This window comes from Aethalodelphis obliquidens, unplaced genomic scaffold (genome assembly GCF_003676395.1).
Source record: "Aethalodelphis obliquidens isolate GAN/ISIS:26980383/991018 unplaced genomic scaffold, ASM367639v1 scaffold50, whole genome shotgun sequence".
NCBI lineage: Eukaryota > Metazoa > Chordata > Mammalia > Artiodactyla > Delphinidae > Aethalodelphis > Aethalodelphis obliquidens.
In genome coordinates, this window is record NW_020837994.1 from 1,741,349 (window position 1) to 1,761,092 (window position 19,744).

At 45.8% G+C, this 19,744-nt stretch overlaps 1 protein-coding gene and 1 pseudogene across 6 annotated transcripts; both read right to left on the reverse strand.

Moving 5' to 3' along the window:
- Positions 1–682: 682 nt before the first annotated feature.
- KCNE3 (potassium voltage-gated channel subfamily E regulatory subunit 3) lies at positions 683–10,019 on the reverse strand. 6 transcript variants are annotated; one of them, XM_027083380.1, is made up of 4 exons: positions 9,861–10,019; positions 8,517–8,602; positions 4,200–4,502; positions 683–1,301 (listed from the first exon to the last, which is right to left on the reverse strand). In XM_027083380.1, the coding sequence occupies exon 4, from the start codon at positions 1,259–1,261 to the stop codon at positions 962–964; it is 300 nt and encodes a 99-aa protein (XP_026939181.1). In that variant the 5' UTR covers positions 1,262–1,301; positions 4,200–4,502; positions 8,517–8,602; positions 9,861–10,019; the 3' UTR covers positions 683–961. The 6 variants fall into 6 exon arrangements, with proteins under 6 accessions (XP_026939181.1, XP_026939180.1, XP_026939179.1 ...); XM_027083379.1 differs by having other exon boundaries at positions 4,342–4,502; positions 8,517–8,599; positions 9,861–10,016; XM_027083378.1 differs by having other exon boundaries at positions 4,342–4,502; positions 9,861–10,016.
- Positions 10,020–15,128: 5,109 nt separating this feature from the next.
- On the reverse strand, positions 15,129–17,738 carry LOC113607711 (RWD domain-containing protein 4 pseudogene; annotated as a pseudogene).
- Positions 17,739–19,744: the final 2,006 nt, after the last annotated feature.

Here is a 19,744-nt window from a genome sequence, read left to right on the forward strand (position 1 = left end):
TTAACATGGTGATATGTTTTTGTAATACTTGCAAAAACAAGATATTTTAAAATTCTTTTTCTTAAGGAGGGCCCCCCAGAATTATATAAGTTTCAGGCCTAGATCCACTCCTAGGTAGCACACAGTTTTGCAAAGCACTAGGCAAGGTGACCAGAGAACCTGGGTTCCAGTCATGGTACTGCTTTGGCCCAAATGGGCAGAATGGCATTTGCTCTGCTTCCCTCACGGGGGGTAAAATCACAAATGTTAAATGGGCTGAAAAACATAAAATGTGAAAAAATATAAGTAAGTAACATAACTTAGATTTCCTGTCTGTGATATGAGATAATCATTGCTGCTTCTCATGGTCATTGAAGATAACACATCAAAAAATGTGTCCTCAGGGCATTTTCCTGTCTCATTTCCCTCTGCTACAACTTCCTCTTTTCCTTCCTCTAGCCCCTAGCCCCCAACACTCCGGCCACTAGAACACTCATTTGTCATTATATGTTGCCACTTTTATATATATATATACATATATATGTGTGTGTGTGTGTGTGTGTGTGTGTGTGTATATATATATATTTTTTTTTATTATTTATTATTATTTTTTTTTTGGCCACACTGAACGGCTTGTGGGATTTCAGTTTCCCGACCAGGGATTGAACCCAGGCCCTTGGCAGTGAGAGCACGGAGTCCTAACCACTGGACCACCAGGGAATTCCTGCCACTTTTATATATTTGTTCAAAGGGCTCCTACTGTCTGTAACGTCTATCTTTGCTGGAAAAAATCCTTATCCACAAGGCCTAGGTCTGCTAGATCCTCTCCTCCTTCCCCAATGATGACCTCCCTTAGTACTGTTTCTTGTTGATCTTACAGATTAGAACACTGAGGCCTGATGTAACACATAGCTGAGCTCTGGAGGCCCCACAAGATAATCCTCAGGAATCTTGATCTTCTGCCATCCCCGGCCTCTTAGCATTAGAGCATAGACACACGGTTCTTGATGTATACATGATAGGGGTCACTGCGCTTATCCACTTTGCGGGAGCGGGTGTATCCCAGGATGAGGCTGCCCACAGTGGCAGCAAATAGGAACATGACGAAGAGAATGTACATGTAGGAGTTGTCATCGCGGCCAGGTAGGCTGGCCCGCCTCTCCTCAGTCAGGTTGTCTGACCCTGGCCGGCAGAGCAAGTTGCTGTGAAGAGTAGCATTTAGAGCCTTCAACACAGTGTGCAGGCTCTCATACCAGGTCTCAGTCCCATTGGTGGTCTCCATAGCAACAGGGATTCAGGTGGGGGAAGAATCGGAGGATGCTCTAGTAGTGACAGAAAAGAGAGAGGATGGCTTCTGTTACTTGTAGATTGAATGACCTTCCCACTCATTCAGACCCCAGCTAAAATCCCAACATCACAATTTATTCTAACTACTTGTTTGCTTGTCTGTCTTCTCCACTAGACTGCCAGCCCAAGGAAGGCAGGGAATGTGTCTGTTTTATTCACTGCTATGTATGAGCACTTATGACAGCACTCAGTAGGTGCTCAATAAATACTTGTGGAAGGAAGTCTTCCTTGACCATTGTAAGCATGCTTATCTGTCCTTTCTTTGGGTTCTAAAAGTCACTGAGCTTTAGGCTAGAAGGGCCTTAGGGATTATTTAATGTAATTTCTTCCATTTTACACACAGGCCCAGAGAGAATAGTTGGCTTGTCCATGATCACAGAGAATACTGGAGGTAGAGCCGAGGTACAGCCCTGCTCTTCGATGGCCAGCTCAGAGCTCCTCTGGCCTCCACACCAGCTCTGGGGAGGACTGTGTGGCACAGTTAGAAGACATTCCTCAGAACTCTCCCTCAGCACAGTTCTTTCTTATGCTCCACAGATACCATGTAGAAGATGTTTAGGGATGGCTTAGATTTCCCCCTACCTGGAGGCCAGAGGCTGGGTCACTTGACCTCTAAAGCATCCTAGGTCCCACTCTAGGTATTCCTAGCTATTGAGGAGAAATTCTGTTGGAAAGGAGGTGGCTGGGGGAGCAGGCAAAGGCTGATAACCACTGCAGGCACTGGGCCTGAGGGCTTTGGAGTGAAAGGAATACTCAGTCCGGTCTGGGGTTATACCCACCCCAGAGAGAAAAGACACTAGCACCTCAACTATCCTGCCTTCCAAAACAATGTCACTGTGTACATGGCATATAACTGGTGATAGCAGATGTTCCTTTTCCTTCCTCTCAGAGATCCTTAGTCTACAATGTAGAAAAATAGCCAAAGGCAGCCTTGTATCCTAGTCTCTGGAAAAACATATGTCATTCCTTTAAACAAGGCTCCATGCTCACTTCCTTCAGGAAGCCTTTGTGTGCTCCCAACATACTCCACAAGCTTTATCATCGCAGCCTTCCCTTTGCCCCAGCACTTACATATAAGGCAATTTGTGGCTGTCCTCTTGCTATTGATAAGGGTTATCAGCAGACCACATGCTCCTGGTCAGAAAGGCTGTGTCTCTCCTCCAAGTCTAGGGGACTACCCTAGTTCTCCTTCCCTCAGTGGTCTCCAGTAAAGAAGGCCACTTTGGATTTCTCTATAGGCCAGGCACTCAGTGTTCACTGACTGGTTCCAAAGCCCTCCTTTATCTAGGTAGAGCTGTTTAACTTGACTATTAACCATCACGTCTCTTCCCCGGAAAAGATGACAGTTAGTTATGACCATGATAAATATTCATGAAGAACTCTAAGAATGCAGAATTTGGGGGGAAGAATCAAAATAATACAGCAATAATCCAGGACTGGCCCACAATTTATGCAAGGCCTTGGGGCCCCCTGCCATCTAGTACTCGGGCAACCTTGTCTGGATGGAAAAGGGGAAGAGTTAAGATCGAGGAGGCATAGGTTCTCATCTACTATCCCACTTGTCAGGCAACAAGTGGGAAAACAACATCACTGTGTACATGGCATATAACTGTGCCTTCCTCTTTCCTCATACGGGCTAATGGAAAGCAGGAGCAGCACAATGAAATTAATGGCTCAGTGAATCACCTGGCCAGTCATCGTTTATGGAGGCCCACTCCTGGGCAGCCTTATTCTGGGAGCTCTAGGAGGCCAGTCCCTACACTCAGGGGCACAAAGCCAGCTCTTAATGTGGGAGACAATGTAGGAGCTACTGGGGCTTAAAGGAAGAAGGGATGAATTCTGACCAGTGCTCAGAGAGTGTTCACAGTGATGGAAGAATTTGAGTTGGACCTTGAAGGATTTTTTGGAAGTAGAGAAGGGAAGGGAAGCAAACAGATGGACTAGAAAGCACACTTTGAAGAATGGAAAGTAGCATAGAGTGTAAGATGCGTGAAAGGATAAGATAGGATGTGGGATGGAGACATTGGCCCAAACCAAATCATAGAGGGCCTTGAGTGCCAGGCTGCAGAGTTGGAACTTTACCCTGTAGGTGGAGAAAAACCATGGAATGATATTTTAAAAGGGGGTAAAATAATCAGATCTGTGCTTGGAAAGGACACTCTGGCTTCTGTGTAGAGTGTGGAGTAAAGAGGGCAGGGATGGAGGCAGGGAGCCCAGTGATAAGTGAAATAGTGTGGGTTCAAGGTGCTGAGTCCTGAGCTGGGGCAGAGGGGATGACAAGGTGGGGGCGGGGACAGATAGAGGATGTGAGAGGCATTTGGGGGTTGGAATGGCTAAGGCAGTGGTTGCAGGAGGAAGGGGCCTCAGACAGTTTTATAAGCAGACAACAGACAGATGGCATAAGTGTGGGAAGAGCTCACTTTGAGGGAAATAAGTTTCTTGCCCTGTTTGCACTTCAGTTTCCTCATCTATCAAAAAAGATTATCACCAGGAGTTGTTGTTCAATGGGTACAGAGTTTCAGTTTTGCAAGATGAAAAACTTCTAGAGATCTGCATAACAATGTAAAGACAGTTAACACTACTGAGATGCACCATTAAAAATGTTAAGACAATAAATTTTATGTTGCTTTTTACCACATTAAAATTTAAAAAAAATTTTTTTTAATTAAAAAGGAAAAAAAAAAGATTATTATCTCTGCTCTGCCCCCTGCCCCAGGCTTGCTTGAGCATATACTTTTATTACAGTGAAGAGGATTTTTTAAATACATTTTAATAAAAAACACGGTTTTCATTAAAATGAAAATCTGTTTTTCATTTTTTGAGAAGTAAATACATATACACAGCAAGAAAAAAGAAATTGAAGCAGTACATACAATGAAAATGCAGTCTCTCTGTTCCCAATGGCCCAGGTTTCTTTCCCAGGGCAGTCACTGTCACCAGTTTTCTTTGATAGCCTTGCATGGGGGTTTGAACTGACGAGGCAGACGGAGGGCCACCTCCATCTGGAAGACTCACCAAACAACAGCAAATTCACTGGCTCCTGGTCAGCTCCAGGAATCTCCCTGTGGGCGCCCTAAGGCTCCTCAGCCCCTCCGGATGTCCTGACATGTCTTCAGGATGTCCCTGGACACATCTGGGGTCTCAATATTGACTTTGGGAGCTGGGAAGGCCCAGAGCTGGGTGGGGAGGGGACAGAAAAAGAAGGAACTAGACACACAGAAAAAACTTCAGAACGAGGGTGGATCACCCGAGGCCAAGCCCCAAGGGTTGTGCAATAGCTGTGCTTTGGGTGCTGACACCCTGCCGCTTCCCCTCCCCTTCCTGCAGCAGCTGGATCAGGCCAACCTAGGGTTGCAGTTATAGGAGCTGTGCCATGGCCAAGGGATATCTGACTGCTGTCCCCCGACTCCAGATTCACAATGTCTCATCTGGGTGACTTCATGAGAAACCTCAGTTCAACACATGAGCTGCTGCTCAGGGACCAGCTAACAGTGCAGTCTAAAACATCCCCTTTCCCCAGGGTATTGGCATCTTAGCAGGAGCCTCTAAAAGGCTGAAAGGGCCTGAGACCCAAGGAAATGATGTGAGTGGCAGAATGGCAGCCAGCAATTGGGTTGCTATTTTATGTAGGAACAAATGATGTTACCAATCAACCTATTTGGATAGACTGGGTATAAACATAGGCATGGCATCAACACTATCTGTACCATAGCTTTGTTGTGAAAATTAAAGAAGAAAAGTATGTAGTGCCTGGCACTAGACGCTCCACAGATGTGGTGGTGGTTTTATTTGTGCAGAGCAGAGGCTGGCAAGGCCTTCAGAGTCCATCTAATCTAACCTCCCTCATTTTACAGTGAAAGAAATGAAAACCAAAGAGCTGTCTTGGTTCAGCTGCTACTTGTGTGACTTTGGGCATGTGACTTCCCTTTTCTGGGCCCCAGCTTCTGTCTGCATCTGTAAAATGAAAGGGTTTTTCTATGTAATCTTATAAGGTCCTGATCAGCTCTAACATGAAGATACCACAAAACCATACGTGAGATTTGGGAGATTGGGTAGGCTGGGGGGAGAGGATTTGGGGGGCTCTCTAGAGTCCCTCAAATCACGAGATAGAGAAGACTTCAGATTCTTTCCTCACAGGTTAAGATGCTTCAGAGTCCCAGGACTGAGTTACACTTAGTATTCCAGCCTAGATAAACTGAAGGCCAAATTTGCTGACTTGTTCATTTTTCCTCTTTATAGCTCACCTGCCAGGGTGATCTAGCCTGGGGGAGACAGACTCTGTGTTAGAAAGTGGGGGTAGCGGGAAAGCGTCGGGGACAGGGTGGACTCTGAGGTGGAGTTCAGTGAGGGGAGTAAAGGTTCACAAAACCATTTATTCCTCACACCCTCCTTCCAGTGCCTCTCTGGATAGACCTGGATGGATATTTGTAGTTCTGATGGAACGTGCAAAGGAGCCACAGTTGCATATCTTTAGAAGCTGGGTTGAGGTGGGATGGAGGACCTGTGTGCAAGGAGAGGCAGAGAGCTCATAAAGGGACAGCTTGGTTCTCTATGACCTGCCTCTGGGACCCAAGTTGGGAATTGGCAGCTGGCAATGTGGGGAATTTTGTTCCTCTTTCTGAGCTCCTTGTCTTCCCTCTTCAAGACAGTTGCTGATTGTGAAGGTCTATGGATGGGGAAGACAGAGCTCCTGCCGTGGAGAGTCCCTGACTTGAAACAAGAGATAATCATTTAGGAAAGGAGATGAATAGTGACTGAAAAGAGATTTTGAAGATTGTTTAGAATCTAGATTCTAGGCCAACCCCTCCATTTTGTAGTTGAGAAAGCTGAAGTTCAGAGAGGGGAAGTGACTAGTCCAAAATGACATGGCTAGTAAATGGTAGAGCTCTGATGAGAACCCAGGTCTTTGGGGTGCTGTTCAGGTGCTCTTTCCGCTACAAATGGCAATGTCTTCTGGCATCTGAGCTGCATATCACACCAAACACAGGCTCCTCATGTCCTGGGGCATCATCTCCTCTAAGTCCACCACCACTCCTTTTTCCTGCACTACAGATTCTTGCTAATCTTTTTTTTTTGGCCGCACCACTGGCATGTGGGATCTTAGTTCCCTGACCAGTGATCGAACCCGCACCCCCTGGATTGGAAGTGCAGAGTCTTAACCACTGGACGGCCAGGGAAGTCGCTCTTGCCAATCTTAACTGAGGATCCAGTAAGGGGAGAAGTTGGTAACTTTTGGAAGAGTTAACCTTCCTTTCTAGCCTTGCTCCCCATGGCCCTTTCTGCTCCAGACCTACTCCTGCTCTTCTATACAAGCCAGGTGCACTCTCTTCCTCCACACCCTGATGTCACTCTTTCCAACACATTAACAGCTTTGCCCAAACTGTTCTTGACTTGAGCTCGCCTGGCCTCTAACTTGGGGATGGAGGCGTAAAGCTGGGACGTGGAGGATGAACTAGATATCTTAGTAAGGTTTTCTTTCGGGTTTCTCTGGGAAAAAGTGAAACGCCACCATCGGTTCTTTTGGTTTCCCTATGCTCTGTTTCAGCTTCTCTTGCAGAATGAGTGTCTGAAGTGCTTGGAAATGTGGTAGAGAGGCAGGGGGAAAAGGCCACATAAAGCAAGTGGATCCAGAGATAACTCCTGGGAATGCACAGTTTTGCCTCTGGCCCCTCTGGTGGTCTTATCACCACCGTGGGCTGGTGGGAGAGGAACCTTAACGTATAGTTAGAAGGAGACACAGAAATAGAATCTGAGCTGGAAGGGATCTTAATAATCACGTCATTGGTGTAACCACCTCATTCAACCAGTGGGAAAAACCACCCCACCCCAAGAGGAAATCACTTGCTCAAGGTCTCACAGCCTAGGAATTGGGACCAGAAACAGGTATCTCATCCACATATCTTTCCACTATAAGTTCTCTGTTGCCTATAGGACAGTCTAACCTCCTGCGATTATCATTCAAGCTCCTTTGGATATGACCCTGCCTCCAGCCCCATCTCACCACAGCTCTCCCCACTGCCTGTGTCCCATGATACTGAGCCATAGGCCATTCCCCAAACATTCCTTGCACTTGCACACCTCTTGCCTTTGCTCATACTGTTTTCTTAGGCAAAAATACCCTTCCTCTTTTTTATCTGCCTAGTGAACTCCTACTCATCCTTCAAGACCCAGCTCCAATATAACCTCTGTAGATCCTCTCCTGAGACACCACCTTCCCCACTCCCTAGCCAGTTAAGTCTCTTCTTCTCATCTGTTCCTAAAGTGCTTTGCATAAAACCCTATTAGAGCACTATGCTGTATTGAAATTGGGTGTGTATATCTGTATAAATATAAATAGATATAGATATACTAAACTGTGCGCTGGGAGGTGTGAAGGTAGGAACCTGTGCCTCATACATTTCTTTATAGCAGGCACTCAAGAATAGGTGGATAAATGTCTCTTCTTATTAGACTATTCCCCCCTGCGCACACACATACGCATTCATGAAAACAGCTTACAGCACTTAAAAAGCAACTTCAAGGGCAGGCCAAAACAGATTCCATTTGGTCTGGGGAAGGGGAAGCTCAAAGACACCATCTCAGTCAGATGGGCAAGTGAGTCAGGGGAGGAGGATTTCTAAGTCGCCTTTGGAAGCCCAGATGTTCCCTGCACCGGAACCCCATTCAATCCAAAGGGCAAACATTCTTGGCCCCAAAACACCAGCAGCAGCTTAGCAACCCTCTTCCCTGTGTACCCACCCAGGGGGCAGCCACACACACACACCTGCTGCACACGCACAGTCCAACTCCCAGTCTCCCAGCCTCTAATCTTGCCTTTCAGGTATGCCTTTCATGGTTCCAATCTTGGCTGTATGCTTGGCTATGTGACCTTGAGCACTGCATTTATGTTCTCTGAATCTCATCTATGAGATGGGGATAATTACCCCTGTCCTGCTTGCCTCACACGCAACTCGGGGAGACCAAAGGGGAAAGGTGTTTTAGAAATTGCAAAGTATTATGTAAACATAAGAGAGAATTATTGGGCAGCCTGGTCACCTGTTTCCTTTTCTGTTTCCCTATCTCCTCCGCCGCCCCCCAGTATTACCAAGAACAGCTATCCCTATGTCCCCTCTCCCCATCTTAGGTTCTCCTACCCTCAGAGGAAGCCAGGAGGTTCTTTATTACTTTTCTTCATTCTCAGACACACTTACCTCCTTCAGAAGCCTTCCTTGTTTCTCGTCCTCTCTGATCAGCCCTGTAATCTCTCTCCATTTAGGGGTACCATTCTGTAGTCCTGCTGGTGATAGAGAACACACCAGAGTTGGAGTCAAGAGACCTGCCCCTATTTTGTAGACATGTCTAGCCGTGTGTCTTGGTTAAGTCATTTCTCCACTCTGGGGCCTCATTCTCCCCATCAGTAAGATGGGATATCTTGTCCTGCCTCCCTCTTAGTAGGCATTTTGAGCATCCACCCATTCAGTTTATAGATAGAAGTGTGTTTTGCAAAGTGTGGAGTGAGTGAGGGATGAAGGTTGTTTGTTCTCATCTTAAGGAGTCAAGAAAATCTGAAAGCAGTTTCCTTGCCTCCAGCTTGGCTCTCCTCCATTCAGAGCGGTTAACTGGCTGGATGCCAGGAGATAAAGAGCAGCTAACATATTTACGACGCACTTTTGTAGCTGAAGTGGAATCAGCCCTGGGCTAGGAGTGGGGAGAATTGGGTTCTACTTCTGTCTGGTCCCTGGTGTGACCCTGGACAAGCCATCTCCCCCCTGGGCCTCAGATTCCCCATATGCAAACTGCTGAGGAGTGGGGAGGGGGATAGGAGGAGACACTCTCCAAGGGGCCCTCACACAGGGGTCTGAACTCCTGTACTTTCTACACAAGAAACTCCCGGGCCCAGTCCCCTTCCCCCACATGCCGTACGGAGTACATGGGCAACAGGACCAGGAGGCTCATTTTACATTTGGTGACCCAGGAAAAGAACGCACAAAGCACAGAGCAGGTGGGCGATTGGCACAGGTTTACACAACCTGTAAACTAGAACTCAAGTCTCCTGACTCCCAGCCTAGATCTATGTTACTAGTACTAGAAGACATCTAAGGGAGCTTCTAGGCTTTTCCCAGGACTGGGGCGCATAGGGCGAGGGGCACAATAAAGTAGCGAATGGGCAAGGCAACTCGCACGCTGAGCAAGCGGCTCCCGCCAAGCAAGAAGACACGCCGGGTCCCGGAGCGCCATTTCCGCGTGTGCTCTCGCTGCGGAGCCGCAGGTTGGTTGTTATATCGTGCGCTCGCATATCTGTGGATGTGGAAGGAGCTTGAGTGCCGCCGTCCCGGAGCCCGTGAGTGCCGACCTAAGCCCCCACGGTTTCCGGGCAAGGCGTGCCAGGAGCCCAGCTTCGCGCTCCCACGTGCGCCCCGGGATCCCTGTGGCTCTGTCCAGGGGAGGATCAGTATGTATCTGCGTCGGGTGGCGGCCTCCAGGGAGGCGGATAGACCCCTCATTTCTACCCCTGGCGCCGGCTCAGCCTTCCCGAGCCGGCGGGTGCGTCTTACCTGCCGGTCGGCAAGGCTCCCAGGGGCGCCGTCTGTTCGTTGGACACCTCGCCCTGGGCTCGCGGGTGCCCCGCACTGCGCCCCAAGGCGCTCCGCCAGCCCCCCTGCTCGCAGCCCGCGGCCAGCACCGTCTGCGCCCCCTCTGCTCTGTGCTCCAACCCGCGCTCAGCTGCCTTTTCCCTTCCTCAGGGCGTCCCCTCACCCGGCCCCGCCCGGCCCCTAACACACCCACTTCTCCCGGAGCTGGCTTCGGGCGCCTCCGCCCAGCTGCTTGGCCTCACCCAGCTGTGGGCTGCGACCCTTCCGTCCCCTGCAGCGCCTGCTTCCTGGACCTGAGACCGAATGTTCCTTGCTTCGCTTCAGCTTGCCGGGTCTGAGGAGGATCTCAGAAGAGCGTCTGGTGCTGGTGGAATCAGACCTTGCGCCTACGTGGTTGTATGGTGGCGGGCAGGACACTGCTCCTCACTGGGCCATGACTTCCTCGCTCTAAAACGGGTACAGTTCCTGCATGCATTCTTCACAGGGTGATGGTTAGGGTCAGATGAGATCTTAGAATCCAAAATATTAAAGCCGGATGGTCATTGGAGAAATCATCTGATTCTAACACAAACCCTCTTTTCCAGACAGGATGCAGTTTGGGGAAGGGGCCCAGTTTAGGGAAGAAGACTTGCTCAGGCTCACTAAGGAAGTCACTGGCAGAGCTCAGACTCAGAATCCACTAGGCCACTCTCTCCCCTTAACCTCGGCCAATGTTTCATCCAAGTCTCAACAGTCTCTCACATGCCCAGACAACTGGTGTCCAGCCACACCACGCTGCTCCCTGTCCCTGAATACCCTTCACTTTCTGGCCACCAGGCCCTCACTCAAGCTGTTTCTTCCTTGCTGGGGACACTGCAGGTTCCAGAGAAGAGAAGCATCCAGGGACAGCTGGGAAATGAGGAACAGGAGGCCATGGGCAAGGGAGTGGACGGTGGCAGGGAATAGCTCTCAGGGACTCTGTGGGGAGTCATTATCAGAGCCCTCTTTGCCAGCCTCCGGCCTTGGGATAGTTAATAACAAACTGAGGTGACTTCCCTGGTGGCGCAGTGGTTAAGAATCCGCCTGCCAATGCAGGGGACACGGGTTCGAACCCTGTTCTGGGATGATCCCACGTGCCGTGGAGCAGCTAAGCCCATGTGCCACAACTACTGAGCCTGTGCTCTAGAGCCAACGAGCCGCAACTGCTGAAGCCCGTGTGCCTAGAGCCTGTGCTCCGCAACGAGAGGAGCCCCTGCAATGAGATGCCCGTGCACCACAGCGAAGAGTAGCCCCCGCTCACCACAACTAGAGAAAACCCGCCCGCAACAATGAAGACCCAACGCAGCCAAAAATTAATTAATTAATTTTAAAAAAGAAAAGAATCAAAATAAATTTAAATTAAAAAAAAAATCTGTTCTAGGTAGGACATCTGAGGCATATACCCTCAATCACAGAATCTCAGATTATATCTAAGAAGTGCTGTCATTTAAAAAAGACCTGGGCTTCCCTGGTGGCACAGTGGTTGGGAGTCTGCCTGCCGATGCAGGGGACACGGGTTCGTGCCCCGGTCCGGGAAGATCCCACATGCCGCGGAGCGGCTGGGCCTGTGAGCCATGGCCGCTGAGCCTGCGCGTCCGGAGCCTGTGCTCCGCAACGGGAGAGGCCACAACAGTGAGAGGCCCGCGTACCGCAAAAAACAAAAATAAAAATAAAATAAAAAAAGACCTATCACATGGAGGGAATGTTGTACAGAATTGCTAATCTTCATCAAAACATGTTACTTCTGTCCCATTACTGGGCATATACCCTAAGAAAACCATAATTCAAAAAGAGTCATGTACCAGAATGTTCACTGCAGCTCTATTTACAATAGCCAGGACATGGAAGCAACCTAAGTGTCCATCGACAGATGAATGGATAAAGAAGATGTGGCACATATACACAATGGAATATTACTCAGCCATTAAAAGAAACAAAATTGAGTTATTTGTAGTGAGGTGGATGGACCTAGAGTCTGTCATACAGAGTGAAGTAAGTCAGAAAGAGAAAGACAAATACCGTATGCTAACACATATATATGGAATTTAAGGGAAAAAAAATGTCATGAAGAACCTAGGGGTAAGATGGGAATAAAGACACAGACCTACTAGAGAATGGACTTGAAGATATGAGGAGGGGGAAGGGTAAGCTGTGGCAAAGTGAGAGAGTGGCATGGACATATATACACTACCAAACGTAAAATAGATAGCTAGTGGGAAGCAGCCGCATAGCACAGGGAGATCAGCTCGGTGCTTTGTGACCACCTACAGGGGTGGGATAGGGTGAGGGGGGAGGGAGACATAGGAGGGAAGAGATATGGGAACATATGTATATGTATAACTGATTCACTTTTTTGTAAAGCAGAAACTAACACACCATTGTAAAGCAATTATACTCCAATAAAGATGTTAAAAAAAGACAAAAACAAAGAAACAGAAAAAACATGTTACTTCTGTGTGACTTTTGTAGTTTCATATTTTGACCCAGCTACTTTTTTTTTTTTTTTTTTTTTTCTGTCTGGATATCATCTCTCAGGGGAGTCATCCTGACTCTGAGCAGGCAGTCTCAAATTTCAGTCTACCTAAGAATCACCTTGGCCTTTATTTTAAGTGAAGTAGACTTTTGGGTTCCACTCCAGAGGTTCTGATTCAGGAGATCTGGACTAGAGCCCAGAAATTAGCATTTAAAAAAAAAAATCTTCTGGAGAGATTGTGATTCAAGTGGTTCTTGAGACTAGCCTTGAGGAAACAGCCGTGGCTCAGTAAGCATTCCTTCCCACATCCTGCCAAGCCTTGCATCTAATCTATAGGAGTGTTTATTACAGTTATGAAAAGTCACTATTTGTCCACCTCATCTACTAGATTGTGAATTCTCTGAAGTTAGGGATTGTCTCTTTTCCTAATAAAATTTTGGAATCACAGTCTTAGGATCATACCATGTTAGAGTTCTAGAATCATTTATTGATAGAACCTAAGTTGGAAGGACTCTTAGAGTTATTTAGTCAAATCCCTTACCCAAGAATTCCCTATATTTCTTTGTGTGTGTGTAATAGAGGTTTTATTGCTTATTAATTGTGTCATTCCATACAATTTTAAGTAAACAAACTTAGAAAATGATGATGGCAGTACTGATGAGATATTGATGATGATGGCAATATTGATGAGAATGTTCAACTGTTTTACATAAGGTAGTAAGAGGCACCACTGCCACCATAACCCCACCTCCGAAATTTATACATTTCATATAAAAAGAGTAAAAATAGTTCATTGGCATTTAACTAGCATTATTCTTTTTAATCTATGAACCATGATAAGCCTGAACAATTTCAGAATCTTCAGAGCAAAACCATTTTCTTCCACTAGCAAATGTAGAAGTTTCAATTTCTTTAAAAAAACAAGCAAACAAATCAACATATTCCAATGGTCCTGAATTTTAATGTTTATATCATATTAATTCAAGAAATAAAATGTGATTCAGCATTTGAAAATGAGGCTCAACTTCTTCACCATAATTATACTTACTTCATAATTCAAACGATTTAACTGAAGCCAGCATTAGCCCAGTAAAAACCATGGTCACAACTCAACTGCTCTTTTGCTAAGGAAACTTCTTTAAAAGTTAGCTATTCTTTAAAAACTCAGACCCAAGCTGCATAACTGTGACTTGAGGAACCAACAATCAACCCTTCCAGATACCACCACAGTAGTCCTATGTGGTTTTTGTGTTTTTTTTAATTAATTAATTTATTTTTGGCTGCGCTGGGTCTTCGTTGCGGTGTGCGGGCCTCTCATTGCGGTGGCTTCTCTTGTTGCGGAGCATGGGCTCTAGGCGTGCAGGCTTCAGTAGTTGTGGTGCACAGGCTTCAGTAGTTGTGGCTCGCAGGCTCTAGAGTTCAGGCTCAGTAGTTGTGGCACACGGGCTTAGTTGCTCTGCAGCATGTGGGGTCTTCCTGACCAGGGCTCGAACCCATGTCCCCTGCATTGGCAGGCGGATTCTTTTTTTTTTTTTTTTTTTTTGTTTTTCATTTTTATTGGCAGGCGGATTCTTAACCACTGCGCCACCAGGTAAGTCCATCCTATGTGTTCTTATAGCTGGGGAGCACATACAGAATCACTGTGAATCACACATACATATCAATAACTTGCTGGTAAAACTACACCAATAGTTTCCTCTGTTAATGATTTTTTTAAAAAAATAAGCATGTACTACAGTTCAGCAGTTGAAAGACTTCTAAGTCTATTATTTTAAAGATGCTGAGAAATACATTTGGATACTTGAAAAGAAGCAAGACTAGAATTGTGGTTTTATATTAAACCATTTAGAAGACCTCAGTTACAAACAACTAAAAATACATAAATAGGAATTTCTTAAAACCATTTTCTCTTACAATACAAAATTAAATATTAAATAAATAGGAATTTCTTTAAACCATTGTCTCTAACAATACAAAAATTAAATATTAAGGCATCTTTTACTCCCAACTATTTTGGTATATACAGCAAAGATAAATGTTTTAAATAGGAACCAGCACTTCTATTCAAATGCTCTCTAATGTATTTGGCAGATTTGTTTTTATATTCTCCCGTTCAACATTCCATTGAAAGCTCTTATAATTGAACATTGTGACCGAAACCAGGGGAAAAGTATAAACAGATATTTGTTTATTAAAAATAAGCAGTTCACCCTTGAAAAGTAAAAAGTAACTACAAACAATATTATGTATAAAGTTCAAATACTAGTATTTAAATCTCTGAAGCAATTTATGCTTCAGTAGTTAAGAGAAAGAAGAGATGAAGGCTTCACTAAGATGAGAAGCCTATTAATATGGATCATGCTGCGGACTAATTGTTCACTCAGTATTCTGTCCCACTGGGATGAGAGTTTGAAAAGGGCTTCATATTCCTTTAAAAAAATTACACCGACTAGAATAAGATCATATGAGTTAACATTGATTATTATTCCCCATATTTGTCCATTTACAAAGCTCAACTGGCTTCATAAAGTATACTAATCCGTAACATTTTCACCTTTTATTAAGGTAAGTTTGTGAAAATAATTTAATACAACCAGATCTCCTCATGAACTTTCAGCTTAAAACATTTTTTATGTAAGAAATATATCCAAAAAATCTGTTTTTATAAAAAGTCACTTCAATACCAGAAAAGAGTAATAAAAGATTTTGAACCCAGTTTATTTTTTAAAAGATGCTCTTCCCATGTCTCAAATTCCAAGTGCTATTCATCATCTTTAAAGCCAATTTTGCTTAACTTCACTACATCAACCCAGTTCCATCCTCGAGGAAGTTCTCCTTTGTGATCTGCTTTATCTACCAACTTATGCTTCTGGGCTTTTTTTTTTTTTTTTTTAATTCTCTATTTTTAAAAAAATATTTATTTATTTGGTTGCACTGGGTCTTAGTTGTGGCACACAGGATCTTCATCGTGGCTTGCAAACTCTTAGTTGCAGCATGCATGTGGGATCTAGTTCCCCGACCAGGGATCAAACCCAGGCCCCCTGCACTGGGAGCCCAGAGCCCTAGCCACTGGACCACCAGGGAAGTCCCCTAATTCTCTATTTTTTTAATTGAAGTATAGTTGATTTACAATGTTGTGCTAATTTCTGCTGTACAGCAAAGTGACTCAGTTATACACATATATACATTCTTTTTCTAAATATTCTTTTCCATACGGTTTATCCCAGGAGATTGGATATAGTTCCTTCTGGGCTTTTGAAAGTTGTCTTTTTTTCTCACTTGACGGGGCTGCGTTAGGAATTTCAAACAAGATGATATTTCTTGTGGCTGTCGTAGAATTAAGAGGGATGGTGATTCTCCATGAACTGTTGTTTATTGTCCTTCGCATATTCAAACAACATGTGGGTCATGGCGGTCCTTCCACTGCTTCCTGTAACTTGGCTGATATGCTCTGCTTTACAGCTGATGATATGATGCTAAAAGATGCGTTCATAGATATGACTGGAGGTGTTTGAGGATATGTTTCTGTCCAGGAAATCTCTATGAAGAAGGCTTTGGGATCACCATTTTCTCCTATCTTATACTGAAATGAAACTGGACTTAATTCCTGGAAACTTTTCATCTCCTTCATAAGTAGAATGTGGTGGCTCCAGTTCCATCTCCTGGTCCTTCTTGGCGCTCAACGCGCTGGTTGCAAGGCACCTCCCTTGGACTGCATTCAAGACAGCAAGAGAAAATGAGGGCAGTGGCTCCAAGGCCCATAGCGGTGGGAGGCACACCCTTCACAGGGCAGAGGAAAGTCACGCACACGCCCCTGGCCCTTGGGCAGCATGAAGCTGCTGGCTAGGGGCTGGCCTATATTTCATTTTTGACAACAGATTGATCAGCTTCTCTTGCACACCTCTAGTGAAAAGGAGCTCATTGCCTCCAAGGCATCTGAGGCTCTGATTGTTAGGATGTTCTCACATTTTGATAAATACTGCCTCCTATTGACTTCTACCCTTTGGTCCTTGTGCACAATGGAGACATCAAGTACACTCCTAATCTTTGTTCCCTTTTTCAGTCCTTCAAAAACTTAAGGTCTATCTTCCATTTCCCCTTCTCTGGAGTGAGGATGGGGCAGGAGCCCTGTTTGGGAAGGCAGCTGGCCAAGGGGCCAATGGAAAGTGGGCCGAACTGCCTCATTTTCCCCAGCTCTGCCTTGCAGTCTTGCTATGAGGCTTAGATGGCTCAATGTGTGTAACATGCCAAGAGCGTGATGCACATGCTTAATAAATGGCAGCTTCTAGTGTTACTAGATGAGAAAAGGAAGGATGAAACAGAACTCCTCTCCTGGGGAAACCGTAGTCTGAGAAGGACCTTCAGGGAACTCTCTAATCCAGAGAGGCTGGAGACAAGGCCCTGGACCTTGAGATGGGGGATGGGGGAGTGAAGTGGGCCAATTGAAGGAGTCTGGGGAAAACTCATCTAGAGATACACCTCCTTCAAGTTTTGCTTAGATGCCACCTTCTTTGTGAGGCCTTTCCTGACCATCCTATTTACAAATCCTAATCCCTCCCTTCGTCGGCCCTCCCTTAAAGCCCTTCCCTGCCTTGTTCTTCAATCTGATCTACTTAACTTTAAAATATATGTATATATTGCTACTGTTGTTCTTGCTGCATCCCTCAACTGAAGCTCACAGCTCCTGTCTGTCAGCCCTATCTCAGACCTCTCTTCTTCTCTGGATTCCTGTAACCACCCCCTTTCCTCTCCCCTTCAGGCCTGGAGAGGTAATGGTGCCCAAATGTTTCAAGATCCAGGGTACTTCACAACCCCCTGTGGTTTCCCTACTCTCTGCCCACCTCTTTGAATAGAGCCTCCTCACATTACTGATGTGACGTGGCCATCTGCTTCCTGCTGGGCCTGGCTGATGCAGAAGGCCATTCTCCTACAGCCCCTTACACTTCCCTTGAACACAGCACTTACCATTCTGTGTTATAATTGTCTACTTTATTTGTTGATTCCACACCTAGAACATAAGCTCCTTAAGGGCACTAAGCCAGCACTAAGTCTGCACAGAGTAGACCTTACTGAGAATTTGTTGAATAAATGAATGAATGAATAAAGGTAATGAAGGGAAAGATCACGAGAAATTACGTTATCAGGGAAAGCTTCCAAGAAGAGATAGAACCTGAGAGAGCCTGATGTTCTTTCAACCTCTCGGCCACACCTCTCTCCTCTGAGCACTAGACTTCTATATCTAACTACCTACTTGACATCTCTGTTTGGATAACATGCTGTGGCTGGAACTCATGACTTCCTTCTCTGCTCCCTTCAGTTTTCTGTCTCTTGGTAAATGCAACCGTCATCCACCCAATTCCCTGTTTGTTTCCTTCATAGGATTCAACCCCAACCCAGTCTTCTATTTATCTGTGTACTGATTTGGGGTCTGCCTTTCCCATTAGACTGTAAGCGCTGCAAGAAGACAGGCCAGGTGTATCTTTTTCACCATAGAATACCCAGGATGTAACTCAATGTCTGTCTAGTAGGTGGGGGAGAAGCGTTGGGAGGTAGGACGAGCATGGATGATGTCTGTCGTCAACAGTCTCAGAAGCCTGGGTTACCAAGGAAAATACAGCATGAATCACAGAGGAAGTTTAATGATCACATCAAGTAATTTTATTCCATTACTCATCAGGAGGCTGTGTCTGTGCTTCTGCAATCTTGTCTCCTCTTGGCCTGTCAGTTTAGCCCACAGAACATTTGTCTTGTTCTGAGCTTAACCATTCTCCTGCCCCTGCAGGCAGCAAAGAGTGGTGAAAAGAGCACTGGAAGACGTGCAGCAAGGTGTGGTGTCAGGAGACTGAAGATCTCAGTGGCCTCTTCTTCCTCACCCTCACACATGCTGTGTCCTGGGCAGCAAGGTGGAAGAGTACTCGAGAACACAGCTTCTGGGGTCCAATGGAGCTGGGTTTGAATCCTAGCCCTGCAATTATCAGCTGTGAGAACTTAACCTCACTGAGTCTTAGTTTCCTTATGTAGAATGGGGATTAAAAACAACTACATCCGTGCCTAGAGCCCATGCTCCAAAAAAAAAAAAAAAAACAACTACATCTTATGGTTGTATGGATTACAGTAAGATATTGTATTTAAAGTGCTTCACCTCGTACCTGGCACATAGCAAGTGTTGCATAAAGAATAGCTATTGGGAACTCCCTGGTGGTCCAGTGGTTAGGACGCCGTGCTTTCACTGCCAAGGGCACAGGTTCAATCCCTAGTCAGGGAACTAAGATCACGCAAGCAGTGCAACGTGGGGGAAAAAAATTAATAAGGGCATATGTGTTCATGGTTGTATAAACATGGACTTTTGAATCTTATGGTTTAAACAATAAGGGCTATGGGAATGCAGAAGAATGTGGGTTCAGTGTGGACTAGGGTTTGCAGAGATGATGGATGTATCAATCAGGAATCTTAGTTGCAACAGACAGAAAACCCAGCTCAACTGACTTAAGTAGAAAAGGGAATTTCTCAGCTCATAAAAGTATAAAATCCTGACATATCTAGCTTCAGGCATGGCTGGATCCAGGAGCTCAGATGATGTCTTCAGGAAGCTGTCTCTGCTTTTCTCACTGATGCTCCATGCTCAGGCAGAATCCCATATTGCGGTAACAAAATGACTGCCTGAATTCCATGCATACACTCTATTCTATGAATGAAACCGGTAGAAAGAGCGTCTTTCCCCCACAACCCTCCTGACAGAAGTCCTGGGTCAGACTCTTATTGTCCTGAAACGGACTCAGTGCCTATCCCAGTCACAGAAGCTGGTAGGGGGTGTGTCATCTCTATCCAAACCACATACACGTGGGTGGGGGAAATGGGTGGAGGGGGCAAAAGGTACAAACTTCCAGTTATAAAATAAATAAGCCGGGAATTCCCGGACTCTGCGCTTTCCCTGCTGTCGGCCCGGGTTTGATCCTTGGTTGGGGAATTAAGATGCCAGGAGCTGTGGGGCACGGCCATAAATGAATGAATGAATGAATGAAATAAGCCATGAGGATGTAATGTACAACATGGTGACTATAGTTAATAATACTGGATTGCATGTTTGAAGTTGCTAAAAGAATAAATCTTAGGCTGTGGAGCGGCCTCCCACGCCTGTACCAACGGTGGTGGCCTGCGAGGGTCATTCTTAGTGGGGGGTGGGGGGGAGGCGTTCTAGCTTTGCTAATGTAACTGCACGTTTACAGAGCTGTAAAACAGAGATGGATAAAACTGCCCTGCCCCGGGGAACATAGGCATCACCTGTCTGGGAAGACCCTGTGGCGGGCAATGCAACAAGCTCCCGATGGGGACCATTCACTGTGCCCAGGGAATT

What these genes read in the sequence shown, in the direction of transcription:
- KCNE3 (XM_027083382.1), bottom strand. Translation starts at nt 1,261, where the DNA reads ATGGAGACCACCAATGGGACTGAGACCTGGTATGAGAGCCTGCACACT.